The sequence below is a fragment of the Perca fluviatilis genome, chromosome 10 (assembly GCF_010015445.1).
Source record: "Perca fluviatilis chromosome 10, GENO_Pfluv_1.0, whole genome shotgun sequence".
In the NCBI taxonomy this organism is placed as follows: domain Eukaryota; kingdom Metazoa; phylum Chordata; class Actinopteri; order Perciformes; family Percidae; genus Perca; species Perca fluviatilis.
In genome coordinates, this window is record NC_053121.1 from 29,084,446 (window position 1) to 29,109,548 (window position 25,103).

Sequence of the window (25,103 nt, forward strand, 5' to 3'; positions counted from 1 at the left end):
TTTCGGTGCCTTATTTAGGTGCCACTTAAATGACTGCGCTTCTCTCTGATGCTCCGAAAACGGACTTCAGAGGGAACTGAAACATCGCCGCACAGGACGCTAGTTGACAGCAGATAACGTTAGCCTACCGCTAGCTAGTAGCTGGATTAAACACAGTTAAAATGCTGACAGCTAAACGGTGTAAAAGTGTGTCTGTATTTCACTGTAGAGGATTGTAACACCAGACTGTAGCTGCCGTTGTCTGAAAAACACACTCAGCCTGAAATAAGTTATTGTTATAAGTTATTGTTATTACATTTTTAATAAATCATTTAATTTTGACCCTATGGCCTTAGCAATACACAAGCCATTCTTTAATGTCGCCTTGTGCTCCCTTTTTTTTGTAAGATCAACTTTTTATTGTTTTATATTTTTGAACATACATAATTGACAAGGTGCTTCCTTTTTTTTGAGGAGGTGGGGTAGTGCACTATAGGCCCCTGTGGGGGCTAAGCTTTTGTCCTTAATGGCATTTTTTCCCCCTTGCATTACTTTTACTTATATACTTTAAGTAGTTTTGAAACCAGTACAGAAGTCTTTTCATATACTCTTTTCAATCTATACTTCTACTTGAGTAATGAATGTGAATATTTTTGACACCTCTGGTCTTTAGCAACCAGACCATCGTTAGTGTTTTCTGGCTTAAGGAGTGAGTTACATTGTTCTGTAGGTGTGCAGGAAAAACACATTTATAATTCTAAGTTGCAACCACCTTTGTAAAATGCATGTCCTAATGTTATCAGGGTTTACAATGTATCTGTAATGGCTTCCTTCCTTCAACCACCGTTCCTTATCCCTCGATATCTGAAGAGACATTAAGAATGGAAATTAGTGAGGGATCAGCTTTCAATTAGGTTTACAGGGTCAGGTTAATTCATGAAAATAGCAGGTGATATCATGTTTTGTACAACCTGCAATTTACCATATTGCATTGGCACAGATAATATAAGTGATGTTCCTTGAGAATACAAGAATGTATCTCTGCCACACATAATCTTAAAATGCTAATATACAGTAAAACCGTGTGGTAAATGTGACTAAATGTCTGTTTAACTTATAGGATAAATGTCAAACTCAATTATATGATACATGTAGTACGTAATAATCACAGATTCCTTCGGAATGAATTACACAGTATACTGAAAGCAGAACATGAAGAGAAATACACAGCACTTGCTGTATTTTCAATCCATAATCTTAAATGATTTATGAATCATAGGTAGAAGCTGAGTTCATATACTCATTGGAAATTTAAAGGATGATCCTAGTGCAAAAAAGAAAATCCAAGGTGATAAAGTGAACCCTTTCCCTCAGATGGCACACATCATGCTGTTTTGACCTGCTTGTCCTGGCTGCATTAATGAGGAGTCAAGGCTTTGATGTGTGCGTCAGCGGTCAGAGAGGCTGCAACAGGGGACACTGACCAAACAGTCAGTGCGTTTACATGCAGTTTAAAAAATTATTATATTTGGGTTAAAGGGGTGATAGAATGCAAAACCGATTTTACCCTGTCATAGTTGAATGAGGACAGTTCGGTGGGTAAATAGGACATACATAGAAGCTCAAAATCCCATTGACACCCCTTTACTATGAAAATCTTATATTTTGAAACTGCCGCTGAAAACGGGCGAATCCCAACAAAGCTGGAAGTTGACGTCAACCTCCCAAAACCGGAACCTTTGTCAGCCCATGGGTGTATAAAAGGACCGGTCACGCCCAACATTTACATAGGCTACACAACTGACCTGAGATCAGGTAGTTTTCTGAATCTAGCTAGGTCAGCGGACTCTGCTATTCCATTACAAAATTCACTTCTGAAACTTTTTATGCGGAAATCAACCATATAAAGCTCAAATATGGGCGCGCTTACGAAAATGGATGGCTAATTGCAAATTTTCTCCGACTGTGTGTCGGAGTTTAGTGCCGGTGTTGGTGCTGCCTGGGTTGCTACATCGCCGCCCTGACCGGCAGTGTCAGCAAGCTTGTTACGCCCGCAATCTTTTACCGCAGCCCGCAGGTTCCAGTTAATCTTATAATGGGTATGTGTGTTTAGTTATTTACACAAACAATCGGGGAAATAAACGCCTCTTGTCCGCAAGTCTCATTGATAGAGCTGCGGTGAGATGGAGTCCATCAATGAGAGCTAGCTAGCCTCCTCCTAACTCTGACATTCACAAAAATACATTCAATTGAAATCCGAAATTGGACAAGTGTTAGCTAAGCTTTGTAAGACCTTGAGGAACCTGTAATATTCATGCCGTGACGAAATTCAAACTGTAAATATACTTTAGTTATGCGAAAGTGAGCAAGCTGCGATATTTCCCCATTGTAATGAATGGGACATATAGCAAGCAGCTGCTCGTCCTACAAAGATGCCTCGCGTCCGTAAAAATGCCTTAAAATCAAATCGGACACAATGGTTAGCTTTATAAGACATTGGGGAATGATGTTATATAAGTGGCGTGACGAAATTCAAACCGTAAATATATTAGAGTTATGCCGGCAGCTGGCCGTGGAGCCCCGTAGTGCAGTATCCACAAAGGGTGACTTTGCGCTGGGTATGGAGCCCAGCAGGCTGCCGCTTTCTCGTCAGACTGTGTGGAGCTCCGAAAGTACGACACGTCTTACCAAATTTGCAATTAGCCATCAATTTTTGTAAAACGGCCCATATTTCAGCTTTATATAGTTGATTTCTCGCTTAAAAAAGTCTCAGAAGTGAATTTGGTAATGAAACATTGCAGTGTCTGGAATATGAGATTCTGTCGCTTCTCTAATGTATGTGTATTGGGGATTCGCTCAACCAATCAGCGCGCGTCTCTAATGTCTGCGTATGGCAAGTCGTTCAACCAATCAGCGCGCAGCTCATCTAAATATTCATGACCATACCATATTTGGAAGAAAAGCTCTTGTTACAAATAGGGCCAAAACACAGGGATGCATAAGGGCCAGTAAAATATCAACCAGGCCATTTTCAGCCCAACCAATGTTACATACCCCATTAGGAGACCATAAGGAACAGTGTGAAATACCCTATATAATCATTCTATCACCCCTTTAAGGCAATACCCCGATTTTTCAAATGGAGTTCTCATAACACAGACATAACATAGAGAACTCCTTCAGTAACCGGGGTAGACATACCTTTACGCTATGATCGGTTTAAGCGTCTTCAAATGACCCTCCCCACTCTGCTTAAGTGGTTTTTGAACCGGAAATAATCAGTCAGCGCTCCGAATAGTTGTCATTGCTATGACAACATACAACAAAACAGCGCTGCCCGAATTAGCGGGCCATCGTCAGAAAGAGCCCGCGGTCCGTCTGTTTAACTCCACGCCAAGGCAGCAGTGAACTCCGTTATATGGCTAAACCGATTGTCCATCTCCGGGGCTGTCAACGCTGCGTCTCAGCAAAAAAGTAGAGGGACCGAGCAACCTGAGCAGCGGCCGCTGGCTAACGTTAATGTTAGTTAGCTAGCTGACAAAGTTGGCTTGCTAATTCCATCCGACACTAGTTACAGATAACGTTATAATCAGCCAAACAAGTTGTCTGGCGTGAACGCTGTGCGTTCTTACGCCGTGACAAGAATGTGTAAATGAAACATAAAGTTGTTAAATTTTACTAATTGAAAGTGTAATGTTGACTTAGGTCAACCGGAAGAAAAAGCCAGTTGTGCGTTGGCTGAGCGCCACCTAATGTACCAGAGATAGAGTTACTCCTGTCATTCTCCCCATTCCTCCCTGCTCATGGATATGGGGAAAACTGGCATAACCCAGTTATTCACTAACCCCAGTTACTGCTGTGCATGTAAACACACTGATTGCAACTTAGTGACAAGGAGCACATTAAGTCAATGAAGCAGGAATACTTGAACAGGTTTAGTGTCACAAAGCTAAAGGTGCAATCTGGATAAAATTCCCAACAAAGCCTTTTTATAATGAATTCCATTGGCATACTGTTGTGTTTAAAAAGGGTCCTTGGAGGACTGTAGTTATATTTAGACTTTTTTTCACTGTCTGCAATGGCCACAAATGAAATATAAAAAAGTGCGTTGCACGAATAAGAAAATACAGAAATGGTTGGGTGAAAGCCACACACTGAAGATCAAGATGGTTGCACCGTGCGTGAACATAATCATATCACCCTGACCAAACGCTTATGTTATTTGTCCATTTCTCTGTACCATAAAGGCACCAGAACTGACACAAAAGTAATGAAATTGGCCAAAATGAACACACAAGTCTGGAACAAAACAGCTAAGACACTATAAATGTCTGCTTACCACTTTCAGAAGCAATCATCCCCTCAGCCATGGCCTATTCTTTTTTCTCTACTTTTGCTGTTGTCGTCCCTATTTTCGGTCTTTTATCTAGAAGAATGGGAGAGGGAAAAAGTAGAAATAAAAGAAAAAAATATGGGTAAGCTTAAAAGCCACAACGAGAATCAATACATAAAAATCACAATTTCAAACATCTCGAAAACACAATTCTTAGAAAATTAGAAGCACATAGAAGAGACAAGGAATCGATAGCAGAAACAGTGACAGCACATCAGCAAAAGCTTCGCTGTATGCTGAGTTTTCAAACCACATGAAGTAAATCACATGATATATATCTAATCTGTTTTATTTAAACCTGAGCAAGGCTTACAGTGTCAGTATTGTGCTGTGTCCATGGTAAGATTTCTTTTAGCAGAAGTTCCTGATCTTTTCTCCTTAGCAAACAGTGTGACCTACGCAATGCACACTGGCCCCTGCCTGCTACTCTCTCTACTATAATGAGTCCCCTTATCCAGACTGCAGGAGGAAACACAGAAGAGATAGTGATTATGCAAAAGGCGTGCCTGAGTTGGTAATGCGACGATGAGAAAGAGAGAGAGAGAGAGAGAGAGAGAGAGAGAGAGAGAGAGAGAGAGAGAGAGAGAGAGAAAGAGGAGACAGTTATCTCCTCCAATTCCAAAGGCAGAGAGATAAAAAAAAAAAGGTTTGACTAAGGACACTCCTGTTAAAATTTTTCTTGACACCGTGTGCTATAAGTATGCCATTAAGAGTTCAAGGAAAATAGCTGTTCTGTTTTTTGATCATTTAGATCCCCTCGTTAAGCTTGAACCTAGTTCTTCACACTGGCCACAGAATATTGATGGGCTGTAAAAGGGGGATTTTGCTGAATTCATAATAATCTCCTTTGTGTCTGCCCTTGATGTTACAGATGAGCCAAATGACATTGCAGATTGAAAAATGAATTAATATACTGTATGCTGATGTAGCTGTTCAAATACACTTAATATGACAATATTAGACACAAATGATACACACTAAAAAAGGTACTCAATCTTGGCACGGATTGTTAGCCATGCTAGCGTGGCCAGATAGCGGTTAGCAATGTCTGCTAGATAGATGTCTAGGCGATGTATCCTCCTGACTTTGGAGATCCCCTGACTTTTCATCTGTAGCGCCATCATCAGGTCACAATCTAGTAACGCTAGATTCGTATTTAGCTCAAAGCACCACTGTGTGTAAGTAAAGTAAAGCCTCACATAGCCCACTAGCATGGCTGTAGTTGCTTAGTCTTGTTACATTTTATAATTTCCATCGCTGTCCCTCGCACTGTGTGAGGCCCATTTTTTACACAAGTACACTATGTACAGGATATCACTGTTTCAACATTGTATAGCGGTATGTCTCTATCATGACAAATACCTGTGTATTTATTGTGCTTAGAAAATAAAGTTGATCGTAGTTCACGTTGAAATACAGTATCATTGCATATAATGTGATTTAATAACCTTTCACTGACAATCTGTCATACTCTGGCTTCAGAAAAAACTGCCACCAATTCCCCTGCCTGCCACAAGCTTGGCCTTGAATTGTAAGAATCCATTAGCCCACCATTTGCCACCTGGAATCAAGATGCACACCAATCAAGGCAATAGTGTCTCTCCTTAATTATGTGATCATAAAGTGTCTTAATATGCAAGAGCACCTGGATGCGGTTATAAACATCAGCGCTTCATCAGCATTTGTTCTTAACTACCACAGTCCAAACGCAGATAATTGGTACTTTATTTTGTAGTATGGTGGGGGACAGATTGGGAAGTGGTATGTTTTTTTTCTCTCTTCCCATTTCACTGATCAGCTGAAAGAGAGACAAGATAAAAAAGGTTTTCATTGGCAGCAGCATTCGTGGAGCAAACATTTGCTCAAGACGTGGGGATCTCATAGGTATCCTTGAAGATGAACACTTTATTTTAGTTTTATAATTTTATGTTTAAAAATCATGATTTTGTTTTACTGTACTATGTGGTTTTATTTGTCAATAATATTTTCCCTACACACACACACACACACACACACACACACACACACACACACACACACACACACACACACACACACACACACACACACACACACACACACACACACACACACACACACACACTTCTATTTAAAGTGATGCCTGTGTCCCTTGATGGTGACATTCAAAAGTAGACTTAATATCAAAATTATTGAAATTTGATTTTAATTATGTCAAACAGTCTTTGTAGTCAAAAACCATGGTCTTTGAATGTAAGTTTGATATGCTTTTCAGGTCATTTGTTACAGCTGCGACTGCTTAGCTGAAACACTGATGTTAACCTGGGTGGACTTTCGGCTAGGAAAATCCATCTTAAAGTTTAATATCATTGCGACAGAAAAGAAAAAATGTAGTCGTATACAATGTGATGTTGACTGCATTTACTAAGATGTTTTTCTTTGAATGCTTAGCCGAAAAGGAAAAAAATAAATAAAAAAAAGTAATCCTCCCGATCCAAATGTCTTTCCTTTTAACTAATGAAACACAGCTAATAAAGCAGAAGCAATTACTTTACACAGCTGGGCATAATTTATATGTTTCTTTCGATCATGAACATTTGATTGCTTGTAAATACACGCCTGATTTATACTTCTTTACAGTGTAAAACTCAGTGGGCCCAATGACAAGAAAGCAATTAATCACATTATTATGCCAATTAAGAAGTTGGTCTGCTCCAGTGAAGGTATAAAAAAAAAAAGCGAGGGAATTGAAGATGCGAGAGTGAGGACCTCCTGGAAGTTAATGTGAGCCAATTACATCCATCACTCCCACTCGTCCCCATAGGGAAGGTTTCACATGTTGCCACTGAAGTGCTTTATTTATGAAGATTTGTTATTTAACCTGTTTGTGTTGCTAATATGCATTCAGTGTTAAAGGACATGGATATTTATTATTGTCAAACATACAATTAAATGTATTACAAAATCTGCAATAATCAGCTTACGATAAAGATATGAACAGTCTAGGACAGAGATCTTCAACAGGGGGTTCGGGACCCCTAGGGGGTCCTCAGAGTTGCTGCAGGGGGTCCACAAAATTATTGCAAATTCTTTTGAAAGTTTTTTCAAAAATTTAAATATCTTAACATGAATCCAACACATAATAAGCTTAGCGCTAGTTCATGCAGGACATCACATCAAGGCGGTCCTTTTAAATGTGACTCCCTCCTCACTGGTCCCTGCTACACTGACGCTGCTTCACTCCCTGCTGCTGCTGGCAACGTTTTGCCTCCACCATCCCAACCTCCACCTTCCCAGCCTCTACCTTTCTAGTTCAAAGTCCTAACATGACTCAAAAGTTTAAAATGGTTTTCAATGTCTTTCTTTTGGCTCACTCTTTTTTTTACCCAGGGGTGTTTCTGCATGGTGCTCCCTGTTTCAGCTTAGCTTATAAAGGCTTTAGGTCGCCCTATAAGTTATTGTAGGTCCAATTTAATATGCAACCTAATTTTATACAATATATGTAGTAAGGGGTCGCTGATTCGTCTCTCTTTCAGTTAAGGGGTCCTTGGCTGAAAAAATGTTGAAGTCAATATGTGCATATGAAGTCTTAAATCTAATGACATGACAGAATCACTTGCAACTTTGACTTCAGTTTTCACTTAAAATTAATTGAGGTGTTCTTCAAACCCTTAATTGAAGAAAATCTTCATCAGTCATGTTCCCGTTTCTTGCTCTCGTGAGGAACAGAGCTGCTGTTTGCTATTGGAGGAAACTTCCCACTTTTTACATCCACCATTCTAGCCATCAGGGAGTGAGTAAAAAGATGGATTCTTGGAGTCTTTCTGTAAGCTAAATAGGAGCTAAGTATCTTTGCTAACATGAAATCAATGAGTCCTCCACACAGTAAATGTGATCAGGGGATCATTGCATCCATTTTTGGTAGCCTAAATGTTGTTTTGCAAAATCAATAACCAATCAGCAATGTCTACTTCTAGTCATCACTTATTGATGGAAGGTAGCCTGGCATAACTAATGTTTTACTACCTTTGAATGAGCACAAATTCAATCATACAAATTTATGAAACAACCTTTAATATTAAAATAAAACAAAAAAAACAATTGCTGTTTAGCTGCTATGCAACTACCTATTCAATGAGAAGAATGTTTTGGTACTTACAAAGCCCAACCAAACAATTTTTGTAAAACATATAGATTAAATATATTTAAATGTAAAAGTGATTAGAAAAGCAATGAAATATATTAAAATAAGATAAAAATATACAAATACAAACAATATATATATATATAATACAAAATAAATAAGGCTATCTTTCCTGTGTTTTTCATACATAATAAAGCGTTCTTGTGTTTCCAGTAAGCACAAACTTACAGTAGGCTGAAGACACCTAGGGATGAACATGGGCCTCTTTACAAAACAAAAATTGGCCTCTTAGGAAAAGCCTCCACATGCAGTGGGCCTCCTCTTTCAAATATTAATGATAAAAAGAACAAAACTAATCACTGGTACCTAATATGCTACTTCTTAGTAGGATGCATGTTTTTCTTTATAAGGATAAGTATCTCTGCCTTGTTGCTGCTCAGTCTATTTCTCTTCTCATCGAAGATGTGAGACGCAGAGGTGAACATCTGCACACTAAAAACAAACCACACTTCGGCTTTTGTTTGTTAAAAATTCCCCGAAGCACCTTCATATGTGTTTTAGTAATGTAGTTAGTAGAGGTGGGAATCTCTTGGCACTTCACGATTCAATTCCAATTCAGAGGCCAACGATTCGATTCTAAACCGATTATCGATGCATCTCGATGCAACAAGCTTTTATGTACATTTCCATGCGTGCTTTTTAAAAATATACATATAAATCTTAGTTTGCTACTCAGAGTTTGCTAATCACTTCCTAGACAAAGCAGCTAGACAAAGTTTTAATGAAATGTTTTGTCTACTGAGGTTTTTATTTTGTAGCCATTCCATGCTTAAGCCTTAAACATGCTTGTGAAAGTCACCTTCTCTTACAGTAATCTTCCACGTCAGAGGCTCAGTCATGTTTATAGGTGGATGATTGGCTTCTTAGAACATGAAACATGAGGTGGTCAGATGTAATGTGATAAAGTAGATGAACAGCCTATGGGCCCTATTTTAACGATCTGAAACGCAAGTATGAAACGCAGAACGCAAGTAGCTTTGTGGGCGGATCTCGGGCGCTGTTGTTATTCTACCGGCGGGATAAATGACTCTTGCGCCCGACGCAAATCTAAAATGGGTTGGTCTGAAGTAGCTAGGTGTGGTTTGGGCGTAACGTGAAAATAACCAATCAGAGCGTCATCTCACATTCCCTTTAAGAGCAGGCGCGCTTGTTCCATGGCGGATTGCTATTATGACGGCGGATTTGACTGGCGCACGCCAGCGGGAACTGTCCAGGATGCGGCAAAGTAATAAATGCCTGTGTGGCGATGTTGCTGCGGCCTCTCGGGCGCATCTCCTCAAGTCTGGAGAGGATTGCTGCAGCCATGGAGCGTGGGCCTCCAAACGCACCACCTGCTCCTGTTGTGCCCCTTCCTCCTAGCCCCACTCCATCTCCATCCACCCGCTCCACCAGGAGCGCATCGCGCATTGCCACTCCCGGACCAGATCCCGCCAGTGTCCAATCCCGCCGTAGTTCAACATCACGTCTCCTTAAGTCCTCATTTCCTCATTTATGTCATCAACACATCCATGATTCATGGAAATGTTGTATAAAACACAATTAAGCCACAAAGAATGCTACGACTTTTTGAGGATTGTACTGTAAAGTGCCTCCTGACCTATCCAAACACCTGAAGTGCATTCTCAGTAATATTTTTCCTTGTAATTATGTACGGTTTGAAAAAATGGGAACTGCTGCGTCTGTGTAGATGAGAGAAGCAAGGTGTATGCGCACACTACATTATGGCCAATCATGCGCCACTAAAATAGCATCTGAATAACACACCACTGACTTTAGACTAGCGCCACTGACTTTAGATCAGGTTTTTCCTGGTCAGTGGCGGAATTGTTTTCTGAAACTGCAAAATAGCACCAGGGAACGTTTGCACCTGAACACGCATCCTCTTTTCGCTGAACCGCCCCCAGGTGCGCAAATACATTCCCTAATTTACCGACGTGTGGCTGTGGAGGGAAAAGTCCGCTGTGCATCGGGTGGAAAATAGGAATGATACATGCGTCAGTGTACAAAGTCAATTGTGCTGGGTGCAAGATAGGGCCCTATATGTGTTTTGCCTAATTATTTTATGTAAGTAAAAAAGAAAATTCTTTAAAGGAAAAAGTACTGTTCATGGTTTGTTACTTACCACTACATTGGTATAAATTCTTATTAGATCATGTGTATATATACAACATTTTATTTCTTTTTTCCTTTTGGCCATTTTTGTGTGTTTTTTTCTGCACTCTTGCCTAAACTCTAAGTTGTTGTCCATTATCCCATCCTCTTTCAGTCAGTTTTCTGATTTGTACTTCGATGGATTGGAAAGTTTGTAAGTACACCAGAAGTTTATGAACACTTGCCTGCTCTCTTCAGCTCTCTGTTGCTGCTGCTGCTGCTACCTGCAGTTAGACGAGTGCTTAGGGCCGTCTACAAATTACTACACCGAAAAGAGATACAACAAAAATATTTATTAATTTAATGATTAAATAAGGTAATGTCTCCAAACTTACCTCAATTATTACTTGTCTCCTGCTAGTTATACTACAGCACTTACTTAAAAAAAAAGTTAAATTAAAAAATATTTTTGTTGCATCTCTTTTCGGTGTTGTAATTTGTAGACGGCCCTAAGCACTCGTCTTACAGCAGCAACAACAGCAGAGAGCAGAAGCCAGCAGGCAAGTGTTATTTACATAAACTTCTGGTGTACTTACAAACTTTCCAATCCATCGTTTTATGAGAGCATAACCTATTTGTACTACTTGTAGACGTTTGGTATCATTTCGGGCATTATTAGTGGGGTAACTTACGAGATACAAACGTGGGTCCATTAGCCCCTGCGCTAAGCTATTCAGCTGATAACGCTACTCTACGCTAACTCTCCCAATGTTAGACCCAGGTGAAAAAAGCTTCTGGGGGGGGGTGTTTGGCTCGAGGTCATGGTGCAAAGGACCCTAGGGTGAATTACTCCGAACCATCACTTTAACCGAAAGATATATATATTTAAAAAAGGAGCACCTTGTTCAATTGTATTTGTCTGTTCTGTACGTTCAAAAATATAAAACAATAAAAAGTTGATAAAAAAAAGGAGCACAAAACGGTGAAAACAACCACTGGATGGGAAAGGGTATTTTACAATTACAGTGAATGCACCACAAGGCTGGCGAGGCGAGCAACATAACATCATGTCCTCTCCAGCGAAATACAGACACACTTTACACCGTTTAGCTGTAAAAATGTTAACCGTGTTTAATCCAGCTTCTAGCTAACGGTAGGCTAACGTTACCTGCTGCTAAGTGTAGTGTTGACTGGCCTCCTGTGCGGCAATGTTTCAGTTCCCTCTAACATCCGTTTTCGGAGCATCAGAAAGAAGCGCAGGCATCTAAGCACCGGGTCTCGGACCCCTTTCAAAACGGCGATTTTCGTCGAAAAGCGACAAGTTTGCAGGTATGTACTACTCTTTGGCCGGCTCGCAAGCAAGTGCAAACAAGTGTGTGCAGCGTGCATGTTGTTTTGTTTCCAGTCTAGCTAGATCCGGTGTGGTGTTGTAGTTTTTCTAACGTTACTAGTTGTTGGAACAGCATGTGAAAAAACTACAGTTTGCTGGGCCAAAAAGAACGTTAATCTCGCGATAAAAAAATTGACGCCGTTAAAATGGGTTTGCGTTAACGCTGTTAACGCGTTTAACTGACAGCACTACTAAGAATCAATTATTTTTCTGTTGACTGTTGAGCTAAAGCTATGCAAGCAGTAGCTGTCACTTAATTGCAACAGTAACTCCAAACATCCTGGGCTGTTGTTGTCTCAAGCCAGGGAAATGTTAATGTTAATGATTAATGCTTTGTTTTTCAGTAATGGGGATACATGTTCTATTGTCAATTTTATGTTAATTTAAGCAAAACATGTGATGTTTTATGATAATAAAGAGGCACGGTTTGCTTTATAGGTTGTGTAACTGCGTATCTGGGTCACATAAGGCCTACTATAATAAAAGACGTATCCTGAAATTCATTGAAAACTTCAATTTGTTATATGTAAATATATTGTATATATAACAGCTGTAAGCACAACAGTTTAAATTGATGCAACGCAACAGATAAACATTGGTCACTGTCATCTGTGAATGTCATCTTACTTGCCGATAGGCCGATGGCAGTCAACAAGGCAAATAAATCAGGGCATTTCCGAATCTTTATCTTTATCTCTATCTTTATCTTTTTGTTGTTTTTAGTCTTTATTCACCCATCATTCAATGTGCCAAAAACAGTTAGTCCTCTCCCTTAAAGGGAATGGTACTCTCCAACGCACTTAAGAGTGAAAGCAAACGGTAACCCAAAAAGGCAATAACATCACATTATTTCACCATACCAATCCACAAACTGCAAAGAGACCTGCCTATAGGCTATTCAATTTTTCAATTATGCATTCACTGAAACTTGTGTATTTTGTGATTTGTCCATGTTATTTTCACTAACATGGACTGGACTGCTCAAGAACTCTGATTTCAAGTCAATCAGGATGTTCAGTAAAAACAAACTGCCCTCTGGGTAAACCTCTTCACATCAATCTTTGATGGGTAGTTTCAAGGATTCGTGGGATTTTACAGGCCTGTTATCTACCATCTGGCATCACAAATTGTAGCAATGTGTGAACACAAGCAGCAATTTAAGGTGCAACAAATCTAAGACATGATATATTTGCCCTAACACAATCAAATCTTATAAAACATTATGGGCATTCAAAAAAGTACGAAGTAGTGTAGTATGAAGCAAAGACACCTTCAGACTGAAGCGATATCTGATGACCGACAGCCATAGAAATAACCAAGAAAGTACATAAGCAACGTACAAAAAAAGAGTATCAAATGGACTTACATAAGTCAAATGTAAAGATATTTGCTGAATTATATCTCTTTAAAGACATGCATTTTATGGTGTGTGTTATTGTGTTGAAAGGACTATTTTCACGACTTTGTGGATGAAATTATTAAAGCTAGCTTTGGCCTCTTAGTGTGTGCTAGAGAGCTGCACTACCAGAAAAAAAAGCAACAAAAGGCTCCACATTGAAGTAAATAATGAAATGTGTTACACAATCAATATAGTTTAAACTGTTAAAATAGGTTATAGCTTTCTGGATATTTGACATCAGCACATCACAGAGTCATCTGTATGCAGGCATGCATGTTTCCATGTTCCCACAGTGATTGACAATCTTGGATTTAATTTTCTTCCATATAATTCCAATTTGTTGTAATAACACTGCAAGTGTGCATCTGCTTGATGTAACAGGCTATGTCCATGTATTTATTGCACACACATAGATTGTATTTTGTGTCTGTGGCGTTCATTTCGACAGTGGGCTCCTTAAGGGCCTTTGCATCAAGTGGAACCATTTTGACTGGCCTTGGCTCCAGGGGCCTCACAGTGACTCCTGAGAGGAAGAGAAAGATCAGAGCGGCTGCATTTGTGGTGAAGGAAACTACACCACCACATGCTCCCTATCCATTCCTCTTAGCCGGCTCAGTGGCCAATACCTCGCCTTAATGAGATGCGGCAACACACACAGACACATGTAGCATGTCTACTCTAATTATACTAGAAAGCTCTGCTGTCTCCTCCCGCACCCCCTGGTGGCATCATGCAATTCACTCCAAAGGGTTGTTTTTAAAAGAGTTAAAAGTCTGTCATGAACAATGGCAGTTATAAAGAAAAGAAGCTAACAGACCCAGAGCGCACAGCAGAAACAGTGGTTTAGGAGCAGCATTTTGTGTTATAGGTTATGGTTATTTCCATAAATTTAAATTCCTGCTGCTTAACATGACATACTTTAATAGACAGATACACTTTGTGTCTCTCTTTATCTGCATTTTTCATGACGTTTTGAGCATATGTATGATACATTCACCATGGAAGAATAGATTAAATCCCAGGATCATAAACTTTACAAGGGAGTGAGGAGTTGTAAGGAGTAATGTTTTAAAGCTAGTTTATTGTTCAGACAGATATAACAAATATCCTTGTGCCCATTGCCCTCAAGGCTCAAAATTACTGCTCAGATGACTACAGTCTTGCTATATGCAGCTAATACACATAACCTATTTGAGTCTATGTTGATTCATATATAACTTTAACATATATCATAGACACACTCCTGTTACAATAGAGATGTAAGTGGAATAAAAAGGAAAAATACTTAGGCATTGGGATCCTTTGGTCCACCACTTGGGTGACTTGGGTGACTGGATTGCAGGTAGAATAGGTAAACTTGTGGAGCTTCTATTATGCAAGCTTAATTATTGTAGATTAGTTCTATGTTTAATTATTGTTGATTAAATTATAGATGCATACAAATAAGTATTATGGTAATTAAACACATTTACACCTAACGGCACAATTAAGCTGTTAATAAAACTATGTGTGAAATGTCAATTAGATCTGCAATGTATTATTGTTTTTCATTATTATGTCTTTGTCATGGATAAATTACTAAATTTGTAAAATGATTTGTAAAATGCTCTTTTGAAAGTAATTCAAATTGAAGATGTGGTTTGCATATGCATCTTTTCTTTTTCCATCCACAAAACATATTAGTGTACTGCTTTTCCAGAATTTGACACTACACTGGCTTGCTTGTATTATTAATGTACAGTAGTACTTACTGCCTCTGTAGCATCCACTCGGTGGTCAGTAAGGTGGCCATTTTTCTCTTTAGAATGGGCTAGACTTATGTCTGGTACACTAGCTTCTAATTATAAAGACAATTCTAAATGTTAAGCATGGCCCAAATAAAATAGCTGAATTGTGAGATGGAAAACACTTACTGCTGCTATACTAGAGTTTCCAGAGTATTGCATTTCCAAAATGCTTTGGTGTGTTTCATGCTTTGTTCTTTTTCCCTGTGCTTATTATGTTGCATAATGTGCTAGATTCCGTGTGGCATACTGTGCTGTACATTTAGTTATATAAATGATTGCTGGTTAGTTACATCTGGGAAGGCTTGCTTTCTGTAGTCCCTCAGAAGCATTATTTAATAGTGTCAAAAGTCTAAAAGAAGCTGTATATATGTGCTTTGGGAAATGGCCAACTGCAATGTGAAGTACTCACAATGTGTCATGAACTGGATTATATATACAAAAACACAGGTATGTTAATTTAAATTTAAGTTAAAGCAGTGACAGCTCTAGCACAGACAAGTGATTAAAAAGTCTTCATTTTGAAAGGCAGAAATGCTCCACAAGAGCATTCCGCTGCAAAACACTAGCATCCAGTGTCATTTCATAAGCACTTCAAAGCAAACTATAAATAGACTGACAGGTACACAGCAGTCAAGGCACCTCCACCCCCCTTGGGGAAGCTCTCTACATTTGTTCCACCCTCAAGCTGCTGTATACCATTTCTATAATCTTCTACTGCTGAGCAATTGTCATCATGTGTGCTTCTTTTTCTCTTAAGATCACTGCAGTTATGAAATAAACCATGCTTTTTTTCTCTCTATTTCTTTCGCCCACTCATGGATGTACATTTTGGTGATAAAATGATGTAATGATGTAAATATGGGCTTTTATGAAGTACCGATCATCATTCGACACTAGCCAACTGACAGTTTGGCAGGTGCAGCCAAAGTCCTCTCGCTGCCTCCCCTTGAGCTTTCCATAGTGGTGACTATGAAATATGGACAGCAGCAAATTGAGATTCATCAAGCACGCCTGCCTTGCTCACTGAAATCTATATTCAATTTTGGAGCATCTGTCATGGCAGTGGCAGGCTGAGGCATGCTGGGATTGAGAATCACGCAAGTGCTCTAAAATTGTACATAGTGGAAAAAATCTCTCTGTCTTTCTCTCAGCATATCTGCCTGCCAGTCTGCCTCTCTTTCTTTCTCTGTATCTGCAGGTAAATTCGCATACACTTCAGTATTTAGTACCGTAATCAGTGCATTCTTATGTATACTATGCCAGCACTGGGAGGATTCTGACATCATCTCTAAACCCCTGATAATGAAGCAGCTAGCACACTATGTTGACAATCTGTGGAAACAATGTAAGCTGATTGGTCTACAAATGCAGTACATTTATAGATTATGCAGTATGTTAAGCGTAATCTTCATATCACATTTTCCCATGTTTTGTTTACTAGAAATTACACAAAGAAACATTAATTCTTTTTTTCTGACAAAAACAATCCAGACCAAGTATTTTCTATCACACATGGCAGTGAGGATGCATGGACATAACGACAGAGAAGAAGAGAGCATGAAATCCTTGATCTTTGATGAACGGTCAGACTCAATTTTTCCTTCTTTCTCATGCTTGTAAGAGGTTATGATTAAAAGGAAGAAATTGGCTAATTATCTACTGTGGAAAGAAGCAGAAAGGTCAAGGTTTTATCTGCAGGCTTAGTTTCTGCTCACTGTAGAGTGGGTCAAAGTGAGCTAAGGATTCTCATTACAGTCCATTAAACTTATATTGAGAATCTGTCTGTGGGCGTGCAGGTAGAGCTTAGTGTCGTCCTCAAGGACACTGACATGAACCTGCAGCGTTTCGGCTAAGGACCAGCACTCTCACCACCTGGCTCCCTTGATTTAACAAACTCCTTGTTTTGATGATTGAGTAAATAGAAAGGCTGCGGAAGCTGTTGTGCTCCTCCGCTGACCTCATGTGCTAGATTCAACAGATCAAACCTCGGCTCACATCCCCCATGAAACTTGGGTCAAAAGGAGGTACTATACTGAGTCTAAATATAAAAATAAATATTTACACTGTAAACTCTCTGCAACATAAAGATATAAATCTGCAATAAATGAATAGCACTTTAATCTCAGCTGTTCCATTTATATTACTTTTTTTTACAATAAGGCCAAACTTAATACAACAGAAAATGGATGATGTAACACACTACAGTAACACAATGCTCATACGATTCAATATGTATGCTCTGTACCAAGACATGTATTTGTGATAAGCCTGTTCGCAATATAAATGAAACCAAACATACATAATGGCATGAAACCTATTTAAAATGATATAACATGCAGGTTTACGTATGGTGCGGCAATTCATCGTGAGTAAGGCCCCCCAACTGTTATTGTTTGAATGTGAAATGTCTTCCATCTTTAAGGCTTGTCATCAGTCTGTCACTAGCCACAGATAATGCATAATGGCACCAGTAAAGCTCTTTATTAGTATATGGTGAACAATGAACCATATCTGCCGATAGAGGAAGACTCCCTTTCTCATTACCAAACAGTGGAATCCAAGGAAATGACAATCAATAGAAATGCTTCATTTGGTTTATGTGTACCGCTGAACACACCACAGTAGAAATATATTGTTTTTGCTCCCTGTTGTGTTAGCACATTTCCACCCACAAAAGTGCCACTCATTCTCTCCACAGGCTTATTATTTAGGCCAAGTCCAAGCTATTAGAAAAAAAAAAAGTATAAATGTTTCAATTTGCATATTTCATATTATGTATGCAAATGACAAGCATGTTCATACATGTCATATTTCCGTGCCCAAGCCTGCAGGTTTTACAGAGCTTTAATTGCAGTATGTCAGAGACAAGCAGGGCAATGGCAGATGCTACACTGATGTTTGTTTTTCTGCCATCAGCTTATTTTAACAAATGACACAACTGCAAAGTACGGTTCTTATCCGTGTCAGGGAATGTCATGCCACATCCAATCTCAAAAAACACCTTGCACTCTGTGTCACTCATCCCTCCATCAAAGCACCTACAGTACATGGCTGAAATATCTGACCATGGAAAAACAGAAACACAGTGTTCTTGTCAGAAACGTAGGAGGGCAAGGCACTGGGGAGGAAAGTCATTCTGAAGACAGAATGTGAAAACTGTAATGAAAAACAATGTGAAATATAAAGAAAGATAATTTAATCTGTGATAATGTTAGTGTTTCATTGCGAATTTACGGTCTCTGCAGAATTCAATCCAAGATGTACAGTCATACAGTATGTAACTATCAATGATGAAGACTACATTTTATAGTATGTGTGTGTATCTGTCTGTCTCTGTCACACGCATGACCCAAAACCCATAATCCCCTTGTTGTTCATGGTGGCAGGTTGTACCCATGATCATTTTAGAAATCACTGTGTGCTATCTGTCCATATTGAGATTATTTTAGCATCAATGTGTGGAAGATAATCCATCCTTCATTGATGAACTTTGATGAGCTCAATCTCCTGACTGTTACGCTTGTTAAGGCATGGGATAGGTTAGAGAATATGTCTGAAGCAATTATCCCGGGGGGAAGGGAAGAGTGGTGCCTTTATGATTGAGCGGCCCAAGAACTGCAGACCCTCTTTATGTATGCATGAAATGCGTCAAATTGAGCTGGAGGTATTTTTGTTATAACTAATTTATTTTGTTAGTGACTTTGTGGGGCATTGTGTGTTGATCTTAAAAATGACTTCCTACAGTGCTCAAGGCATTGCTCAAATTTGGCTAAATCTGGGGTGACCTCTAGCTCACCCAGTAAGAGTGTGCGCCCCATGTAGGCTGAGTCCTTTGCAGCAGCCCGGGTTCCAGTCCGACCTGCGGCCCTTTGCTGCGTGTCATCCCCCATCTCTCTCCCACCTTTCCTGTCTATTCACTGTCACTATGAAACAAAGGGAAAAGCCCCCAAAAAATTATCTTTAAAAAAAAAAAACAGGTAAGTAATAAAGGCCAGAGATTTAAGGGTAATGTTCAATAAAGCAATTCTGTGCTATAGCACAGAACATAACATGCTATTTTTCAGATTGCAAAACTAACAATTTGATGACAAAAAGTGACCTCTAAGAAAGCTGATTCCAGTCGTTTAACGGCTATTATCTTGCTTAAAGAAAAAACACTAGGGGAAGTATAGTCTATTGAAAGACTCTGCCTACAACCTCTTCCACTGCTATGCTATGGCAGTAAATGAAAGCAAAACATTATGCTGCTATCTCTTTACTGTTCTCCTCTTGCTCAAATGACTGCTCCGGGATCAGTGCAGTCCCTAAGCGGAAGGGAGCTAAAAAAGGTCACAACTGGGGAATGAGGGAATGAGGGAATGGTGCGAGCCAAAGACGCTACATTTCTCCATTCAGCGGTCTGCTTAGAGATTGAGTTACAAGGGTACATTACTGTCTCCCTGGTCACTGGCTTTATGATCCCACATCTGGCTGAAAATGGCTTTTATTTCTTTTTATTTTTTACAAAACAGCAAGGATATACCAGCTTTGTCTTCAAGAACACAACACACAGCCCCACACATAAATATGATTTACCAGCAATGTGGTATGTTTTTTATACATTTATACAACTGTCTGGAATTCATGGCTAGTTCTGTCTATAATGGAGACATATACAGAGAAGGAGGTGTAAGCAGGTAACAATAACGTCTGTCGTCAGTGACGGACTGGGAACAAAAAACGGCCCTGGCATTTCCTGAGGTGGGGGGGTCGCAGATAGAACTTTTGATGCACGGAAAGAACACGCACTTTTGATAGCCCCAGTGATGGTGAACGTAAACTCTCATGCTATAAACAACTGCACCAAAACATAGACATATATATATATATATATATAAAAAAAGAATAAATCATCAGAGCCAGCCGCTCCATAATAATATAATATTCTGAAGTAGCCAAACTGTAGGCATGCCTACACTCCCTCCTGCAGCATTGGTCTCCATCTCTGTTGCTTCTGGTAATCCACATTCAGACCCACAGCACGCTTGTTGTTCTGTGTTGGTTAGTTCCATAGATTCATTATCCATGTATCACTTCATCCTCCTCTTGCTCGTTTTGTTCTTCCTCTTCCTCATATTCCTCACTGTCCTGTCTTTCTCCCTGGTGTGCTGGCTCAGATGTGTCGCTAACATGCTAGCAGTATTAGCGCTAATGCTAGCTGAAGCTGCACTTGATTTTAAAAACACATCAGTCAGTTTGCAGCATTTTTCAACGTCAGCCAACAGCCCAGGTAAAAAATTTTGTGCCCTCTTATATTTCTCTCTCTTTTTCTCTGGCCCCCCTCGTGTCGCTAGATGCCTTGATTAATTTTTTTGTCAACAGTATAGCTTCCAACTTCCAACCATAGCTTCCAACTTCCAATTTTCAACTTCCAACAACCACGCTGATAGACAGTAGATGCAGATGCTAGTCTAGAAGGCATTGCTACATTTTAACTTTTGTAAACAAATATTAAAATAAAAGAAATGCAGGTAGATTTGTTTTATTTAAAACCATGCACGTTTACGTTTTGGAACATCTGATCTGAATAAGTAATTTTGCTACAAAACAATACAGACTAATGTAAAAGTTTGTGACTGTAGAGGGTAACCATGACTGATATTGAAAGACTCAGATTAATTATTATTATTTTATGGGCCGCTGTTTACAATTAAGTGGCCGCATGGCTGTGACAATCATGTGGCTCTCTGATTGGTCGGCCAACCCACACGGCCCATGAGGGCCCGCCCCCCTCTGGTATCTGCCCAAATGCCAGATTACCAGTCCCTCACTGTCTATCGTGTACAGTTATCTCATGGCTGTAGCTCCCAATCCAAGGTAAAACTACCTCTGTGTTTTCATTAGCCTGCATATAATATATCACTAAAATGACTTTTTGTTTTGCTGTCAACAGACTAGTGGAAAATCCATAACTTTGTTAAGTCAACTAAAAACTGGTAGCAACACTACTCAGTTACCTGTACACTGCAAGTATGTTATGTGGATGGCTCACATTTTCAAGGATGCTTTGTCACTTGTCAGACCATGTGTAGGTTAAAAGTTAAGTTTAAGAGATATAAGCAAAAACAAAATGGTAAAGTAGTCTAATCAACTTCCTGTCTTCCAAAATGGTAGAATCCATATATAAATTTTCCTGTGTAGGAACCTTAAAGCAAATTAATTTACTCATGATAACCACAGTTTGGAAGTAAGAACAAATTAATTTGGCCACTCACATTATCTGATGATCAGCTTTTGTCCCCGATCACACACCCATTCATTCACATTCTATTTAAACACCCGGGTTCACGCATCTAACTACCATTTGCTGTTATTATTTTGTAGAATACATACAACTCCAGTGTGACTGTGACTACAAGAAGATGAAGATGTCTGCCATACAGATCAGCTGATCATTAGTATGTGAAATGTATCACATTGCATTAACTTGAGCTGCTACAGTGTGTACAATGTTGTTCACTATGATTTTTTATTACAACCTACAGCACAGTATTGCAGCAGTGCACATCACATTGATACTGTATGTCCTCAAATGGTACCTTAATTAGAAAGCTACATACAGAAAGTTCTGTCAAAATATTTCACCATAATGGCTCTCACACATGATTAAAAAAAAGTTAGAATATTTATTGCAAAACCATGCAACAGATAACAAGCCCACAACATAATGAACCATGAGAGATTATTGGACGATGCATACAAAACACACACATGTAAGTGACAACCTCTGGTCACATTTCTGTATACAAATACAGACACTGCCAACTCGAAAACTTCATAAATGTAAATTACAGTGAGTGACTGATTCGGTTTGAACACAATCAATGTGTTCTACAGCAATATAATGAACAAACACATAGATTCTTCTTGTATAGTATAGTGGATAGTCTTTACACCCACCTCCTCTCTTTACAATACAACATGGAAATGGCAGGGGGCGAAAGAAAATGCCATCTAATTTCCCTCCTCTGCCACAGTGGTGTATTCGGCAGCAAATGGTGTCGTAAGGTTAATGTTCATTTAATAAGGAATTAATTGTAAGCTTCTGCCACACAATACAAGAGTGAAACATAATAATAGATTAAAATCATATTCCATTGCACTTAACTGAGATGAGATGCCAAAGTACAAGAGGCAAGGTAGTGGAAAGGGGAGTTTATTTGTTCACTGCATTGCCGGAAGTCAGGCAGCTTGTTAATTGGCTCAGCATTGTCCTAGCACTAAGGACTAAGTGCATTAATGATGTAAGTCTGGATCGCTACAAAAGTAGACCAAATGTGAGTGCTGACAAATCAGAATAACCTAACCAGTGCAATACATGTACAGTTCAGTACTGTGTCTTCGTGGCAGCAATGCAGCAATATCACAAGCACTGAACAAACATGGTACAAAAAGACCACATGCTGTGCAAAGGAACAATACACAGGATACTACGGGCAGCATACACGATAAGTCAGGTCTTGTGAAATTGTGACTACAAATGATCAGCTGCTATGTTTTTGTTTTGTTATAATAGGGTCAACTATTTAGGATATGGGTTCCCACAAAGTCCATGCACTGCTCATGTTGGTGCACTATGAGTTCCTGCATGACGTCACTTCTGTTGACGTTCAAAGTAAATACCAAACAAAACAGAGCAAGCTCGACCCTCCCCCCCATGTTTCCGTAACTGTCATGACTAACTTTCACTAACCCCCACCCCCTCCCCCAACCATCTTGTCGGTGATTGACTAGAATGTGGTTTGTTGTATTTTGGTGCACAGCCTGTGCCCCTAGTGTTTGTTTGACGTTTACGACCCCTCATCACCAATTCCCCATGAGATTCTACATGTACTGTATGGTAGCAACAGCTTCACTTGGCCCACTGTGTCACTATTCTCATTCCTGACAATAGACAGATGGGTCACACAGAGTCCATTAGCACACTGCTTTCAGTAACATTTATTCTGCTGTGACTCCTTGACATAAAGTAACACAGACATTTTTTGACCAGGTAAAAAATTATAATTAAATATTCTTTGGCTCTGACCTGAAATTGTAATACATAAATGCTAAAAATGCAGTCACTTCAACTTTAACTTTATTTGTGTCCCCAAAGGGCGATTGGGTGTGCAGTATGTATAAAACACATACATATACATTAGGGCTGTCAAAATTAGTGCATTTATAAGTTAACAAAAATTCCTTTTAAAAGGTACTGATTTTAACATGCACGTTCTGTGCTTTTGCTCCATAGTTTGGGAAATCAGGAAGCTGCAGCAGTAACGTTGAGGACAGTGTTGCCAACTTGGCGACTTTCTCACTAGATTTAGCGATATTTCAGACCCTCTTAGCGACTTATAAATATATTCAAATATATTTCTAATGTAATTCATTCCCATGCATGCAGTACACAGATACAACAGTAGACACTGGAACACAGCCGTTACAGTGTAAGAACAAAGAAAAGGAAAATAACTGTGCAATTACTGTCACTGCCTGTATTATCCTTTCTAACTCTCTGTCTGTATCATTGTAACTTGACTAGGAAAATTTTACATGAACAACATGAATCTGACCGCAAAGATCTGATTACAATGTGAGCAAACATTTGCACATATTGATCTAAAACAATTGCATTTAGTTGCACTAAAATGATTTGAAATGTTACATAATTTAACAAATAAAGATAATTTCTTTGGGAAAACTTGAAGGTATGCTGTGCAGTTTTTGATCACTAGGAGCGCTATGGAGCAATGTTTTAAACAAGATCTCCACCCCCTTTTTTGTATCATGCATGCACACGAGGATGCACGAGGAAGGACACATGTGCATGTGGGCCGTGCAATTAACATTCCAGAGTGATCTCATGAAGTGGCGTATGTATGACCCGCCAAATCATATATTGTTATTGGCGTGTTATGAAGACGCACACTCGCTTTTCAGCGTGTTTATCAACGCCGTTTGGCCTCTATTGACTTACATTAAAACCAACCATAGCCTCGCGATAACACGCCACGTGGCTTTAGAAAGTGGCGTGTATGTTTACGCGAAGTCGTGATATCACATTGAACATTCTGCTGTTGGTTTAATGCTATTCTGCTGATCAGTTGGTAGCTGTAATGCGGCAACGTAACAATGCTTGCTAGCAAACATGAACGCACACAAAGCAGGATTTGTAATATAAAAAAAAAAATATGGTTCTGAAAATGTTTTATGAGGAAGGAATTAACATGTTTCCTAGAACTCTAGGATAAAAACAATGTGTTTTTGGTGAGAAACACTAAATGTAAACAACATTTGTGTTTGTTTCCTAAAAAAAACTACAAATGGCACCTTTAACAGATACCATGTCTAGGTCACATAGGATTTGGTGACAATTGTTGACCCAATATGTCCCGGTAGTCTAAACATTAACATAAAATAACTTTCCACATTACAAAAACTGTATTATCAAATAAAACTGCCAAATATCCCAACTGGTAATAGCCTACTTTTATCCACCAGCACATAATACTGTATCTTTCATGCACTCAATCAAAAATAACTACAGTGCTCATCGATTGCCATAAGTAAAATCCTAAGACATCCTGAAAGTGCCCTCCAGGTCACTAAGTCTGGAAACACCTGGTCAACATTAGAGAGTGGCTACTAAATTAGGTACTCAAGAAAACCACAAGCTTAACAAAACAAGAGTCTAAGGTCCTGACATACGGCTCTCCTTTCAATGCAGGAACAAACACACACAAACACACTGCAGATATATCACACAAGATCAAATGACTTACCCGTCTCCGCCGTTAGTTTTGACCTTGCTACAACAGCTACTCTTGTTTAAAGACTGCAAATGTAGCACCGTGCTA

General features: G+C 39.3%; 1 protein-coding gene across 7 annotated transcripts in view; it reads right to left on the reverse strand.

Annotated features, from left to right (window-relative positions):
* Positions 1–25,103, reverse strand: part of lingo2 (leucine rich repeat and Ig domain containing 2) — a 245,977-nt gene that overhangs the window by 94,823 nt on the left and 126,051 nt on the right. For 5 of the 7 annotated variants that reach the window (XM_039814371.1, XM_039814372.1, XM_039814369.1 and 2 more), the window contains 2 exons: positions 4,319–4,405; positions 752–843 (listed from right to left, as the gene is read on the reverse strand). In XM_039814371.1, coding sequence (XP_039670305.1) covers positions 752–766 — 15 coding nt within the window. In that variant the 5' untranslated portion in view covers positions 767–843; positions 4,319–4,405. The remainder of the gene's footprint in view (positions 1–751; positions 844–4,318; positions 4,406–25,103) is intronic. The other 2 variants (XM_039814373.1, XM_039814374.1) reach the window with 1 other exon arrangement.